The sequence below is a fragment of the Chinchilla lanigera genome, unplaced genomic scaffold, assembly GCF_000276665.1.
Source record: "Chinchilla lanigera isolate Chin_1 unplaced genomic scaffold, ChiLan1.0 scaffold00055, whole genome shotgun sequence".
NCBI classification, from domain to species: domain Eukaryota; kingdom Metazoa; phylum Chordata; class Mammalia; order Rodentia; family Chinchillidae; genus Chinchilla; species Chinchilla lanigera.
The window spans coordinates 5,440,997-5,445,945 of NW_004955456.1; the positions used below are offsets into that span (position 1 = coordinate 5,440,997).

Sequence of the window (4,949 nt, forward strand, 5' to 3'; positions counted from 1 at the left end):
CTATTTCAGATCATGCAATCTTACAAAAATTCTGGAAATCAGATATTTGGTCAAATGCATATGCTTTTAATATTATATTGCATTGCTCAAATAAAATTTGAAGAATGGTTTACATTTTTTATTTCTAGAGTATAAAACATTTTCTTTCTAGAATGATCTGAAGAGATACTACTTATGAATATATTTTATATTTATTTGATTAAAATTATAGTTCAATGAGTAAGTAGAATTGGAATTACGAGTGTAACTTGTGGGTCACTTATGACGTTAGGTTCTCTGTTGTCTGTTGTTGGTTTTAAGTGAACAGGGCTGCGGGAAATCTCATGTATCACGTGAGCTGTGAAAATATGGAGTGCCATATGTATTTTTTGATAATAAACAATCTGTATATTATTTCCTGCTCCAATGTAATTGTTGCAGAATTCAAATTTTTATCATAATATCAGTTTCTGAAATTTTATAAACTTGTCCAAGGCCCACATGACGTTCTCAACAAGACAGAATATCAGTGGAAATGAACAGTCATATTTTCCCCACTGATTCCTTAACTGTGAATGTCGCCTCTTTTATAATTTTCCCAGTAATAGTTTTTCCAAGGACATCATTACAACCCAATTGATGTGTATTGAACTGTGTACGTGCTTTTTGAATTTAAAAAAGTATTTTATGTTGTAGGGGCCTCCATTGTTGAATCTGAAACCTCGGAAAGTTACATAAATAATAAGACAAAACTGTACTGGCATGGGATAGGGTTCCTAAATCATGAAATGCCTCCAGATATTATTCTTCAGGTAAAAAAATGAAATTAACCCATTTCTCTTTAAGGATTTCATCATTACCTTCCAGAAAAATTAATGTTTAAAATGCAGGTATAGGAGAACATCCAAATCTGAAGTAATCTTATATTTTTATAGTCATTACACCATGTGGGTTATTTCTTATTTGATGGTCAGTAAACTGTGATTGGCTAATTTATCATTACTTATTATTTAAAGATCTAGTTATTTCTCAGAACATATATGTTCCCCATCTTTCATTTACATTGCATCTATGCCTTCCCTTTTAGATTGAAAATTTCAGTCATTCAACAAACATTGCAAGTGCTTCTTCTTTAAGGGCCAGTACTATGTTAAGTGCTACTCAGGCTGTATGGTCTCATTAAGTCCAACTGTAACAAGTACAATTTCCAGATAAGATTTCAACAGAACCTTTCAGTTCAGTGCCAAAGGAAGTGGACAGCACAATAGTAGAACACTTCTTGACTAAAGTCAGTACATTTGAATCTGGTTTCAAGTTTAGAAGTAGCTTCAGGGACAAACCCACACTCTTATATCAGGTTGTACTTGTAGGTTAGATACAGAAAATGATAAGGCTCTCCTTTCCTCCTTCATCATTGTCATCTCCTGCACCACAACTGTCATACTGCCATCTCCAGCAACAACTGCCATTACCACCACATGGTTATCTCCACCATGGCCACCATGGCCTCGGTCATCAGCACCACCAGTACCACCAACCACCATCATGACAACCATCCCATCACCTCCTCCACCGTCACTTCCACTGAGACCATGATCACCGCCATCACCACCACCACCACCGTCACGGTCTCCACCAGCACCGACAGCCTCACCACTGTGCATATCCTCTAGCTGCATCTAGCAGCTCATGGTCCACTTAGTGATATGAAGGAAAGCAATGCTCACAGGATAAAGGTGTTCCAATTACAGAAGCACAACCAAAGCTAGGGGTATCACAGGCACTTCCTATTTGATAATGTTTCCTGAATACTGCCTGTATCCTGCAGGCATCAGAGAGATTAGCTGTCCAATGTTCTAGCCATGGATTTGCAAAACCGTGCGAGAGATTAATTCAGTCTTTTCTTTCCAGCCAGATGTCCACCCTGGAAAGTGCTGGGCCTTTCCGGGTTCCCAGGGTCACATCCTAATCAGGCTTGCCCGGAAGATCATCCCAATGTCTGTCACCATGGAGCACATCTCAGAGAAAGTGTCACCATCAGGAAACACCTCCAGTGCACCCAAGGAGTTTTCTGTCCATGTGAGACACTGTCTGAACCCATCACTCAGAGTGGGTGGGGACCGAAGGTGTTGGTCGGCATTAGGAGCTGGACCCTCCCAATTCTGCATTGTGTGCCTGCTTAGTTGAGTGACTTGCTTCCTGGGCTTTTGCTTTGTGATCTACAAAGTGAGAGGGTTGGACAGGAGGGTTTCAAGCCCTAAATTTCATTGTTTAATCAGAATTTTACACATACAGCAGAAATGTTAAAAATTTCCATAAAGTTCAAAATGGAACAGTGGTGCCTCGTCTCCTGTCTCTCCCCAGTTATCCCAACAGTTCCACCTGAGACAATTTTAGCTGCATATTTTGATATTTGCCTCCATTTTTGCTTCTACCATTATTTCTTCATTTCTCAGTGGTGACGTCCCCCAATAGAGATGAAGATGAGTTCCTTTCCATGGTTACCCCATGTTCCTAATATCTTTATATATTTTTCAAAACTCAGGCTTATGGAGACAATTAACCTAGCATTCCCTCACCCACTTAAAGTGCACTGTTCAGTGGCTTTGTGTATTTATCACCACAGTTGATTTTAGAACATTTAACATGTAGCACAAAAAGAAACCTCCAACCCCCTTAGCTGTCTCTCTCATTCACCCACTGCACCCTAGCCCCTGGCAACCCCTAGTCTACTTTGTCTCCATAAGCATTACCCACGGGCCAGAGATGTAGCTCAATGGCACAGCACCTGCTTGGCAAACGTGAGGTCCTAAGTTCAATTCCTGCTACAAAAAAATTACCCACTCTAGACATTTTATATAAGTGAAATCGTCTTGTGTGACTTTTCTTGAATGGATGGATCCTTTCAGTTAGTGTCACATTTCCCAAATTCACTCATATTGGACCAAGCATTAATATTTGATTTTGTTTCCAGTTGTTTTCTATTATGAATAGATTATGTTTATACATTTGTGTACAATTTTGTCTAGGCTTATTTGTGTAGAGTACGTGTGTGGTTATTTCCAGCTTTTGTCTATTATGAATAATGCTGCTATGAACATTTGCCTACAGGTTTTTGTGTGGACTTTGGTGTTTGTTTCCTGAAGTACATACCTAAGATCAGTCTTGATGGACCTCATGCTAAATCTGTGTGTAATACGTCTGAGGACCTAGGAGCTTTATCTTCTTTTTGTTTCAGTCACACTCAGTGTTTTTATGGTGACTATGTGAACAGTATTTTTCCTAGTTGAGCCACAGGGTGTACTTGAATACTATTTTTTTGCATAATTTTTGATGTTTCGGAAGATAACTGCTTTATTTTTATTAAATTTGCTCAGTTTTACTCTATTTCTCACATTAAAACATTCCCAGTATTTTCATCAAAAGTGTAAATATTCTCATCTATCTTCTCTATTATCTATCTTTCTGGTACCTTCCTAGCACCTAGCTATTACCTCTCTCTGTGGCGTCCAGCTACCTACCTAGTTATCCAGCTAGCTAGCTATCATCTGTCTCCTTAGCCCTGTGACCAGTCCTCAGTTTCACTAACCCCCAAAGTCTGAGTCCTTGGGGTACACTAGACAGTTCTGGCTCTAGCCCAGCCTGCTCCAGGTGGGCACACAGAGTGTTGGGTGAATCACAACTACATTCATTTTTTATTATTGTGTTTATTGGTACAGTTTAGATACACATATTGATCACATTCAACATAGGGAATTTGCATCTATACATGATATATCTTGGCACCTCTTTTTCTTCCCATTCCCCTCCCTTCAACATCCTTTATTTTAACTGAAAACTTACTCATTGCTTACCTGTTGGTCGCTTTACAGGGCCTTTTGAAAAGATGTGAAGGAGAAGAAATTTTCCTGGGTCGGTTCATCTATAACAAAACAGAAGCCACCGTCCAGACGTTTGACCTACAGGTAATGAGTGCCTCGTGGCATGGTCAGATGTGATCGGCTCCATGCTGGGGTGATTTAAACCATGTGAGGATGTGTGTAGATTCTATGCAAACACTACTCCATACTGTACTGAGCATCTAAGGATTTGGGATACCAAGGGATGAGCACAAGTGTTAGAAATGAACGTATCGTTAGAGTTTCACATTTAATTGCCTCTTCGTATGCACTTGGACTCATCCACTTGGATATACAGTTGGCTTCATAGATGTGCTCTTGGTAGCACAGTAGGGAATGCTGAGCAGAGAGTGGATTCTGGGTACCTGGATCACCACATTGTCTCTCCCCACTGCCATATTTCCTGTAGTGCATTCTCTCATCCTCTAGATGGGTATCTGAAAAGGCTTGCATTAGAGGAAGTTATAAAGAAAGGGTTTTAACTTTCTACTATATCCACATTCACTATTCAGAATTCTTTGAGATGGATTTCATTATAAGTTATTTCTTTTCTTCATTTTCAGCGTGAAATTTCTGAATCCTTATTATGTGTGAGACTGAAAATCCTTAGCAACTGGGGACACCCACACTATACCTGTTTGTACCGGTTCAGGGTTCACGGCATCCCCAGCGATCACACCTAGAGGAGCTGGGGCCAAAGACAGTGACCACACGTCCAGCACTTTGTAAGATTTGTAAGATTCTTAGTCGCTAGATTACACCCCACCCTTAGGAATCAAAAATGGGGAGAGGGGAGAAACCTCAAGTGGTTCCTATTTGCCAGTAAAAAGTAATGAATTTTACTAATAAAAATATGAAAGTAAATTCGGCCTTCTTGCAGTTTGCCTTTTAAGGATGCAATCCGGCAGTTAAAACACAGAGAAGTAGTTTTGTACCTAGAAAAAGATGGTTTTACCTAACCTTCATTCTCACGATCACATCTGCACCTTCACGGCTATATCGTCTGTATGACCTGTGTCTCAGTCACTTTCCTCATGTCTGAGACACAGGACCGAACACCCACAGTTTAAG

General features: G+C 39.8%; 1 protein-coding gene across 1 annotated transcript in view; it reads left to right on the forward strand.

Moving 5' to 3' along the window:
- The window catches only part of Sun3 (Sad1 and UNC84 domain containing 3), a gene marked incomplete in the record, with an annotated part of 21,822 nt that extends 17,077 nt beyond the window's left edge, over window positions 1–4,745 (forward strand). Inside the window, 4 exon segments of the mRNA XM_013520563.1 lie at window positions 676–791; window positions 1,891–2,058; window positions 3,852–3,944; window positions 4,442–4,745. Coding sequence (XP_013376017.1) covers window positions 676–791; window positions 1,891–2,058; window positions 3,852–3,944; window positions 4,442–4,561 — 497 coding nt within the window.
- Between the last annotated feature and the right edge of the window lie 204 nt (window positions 4,746–4,949).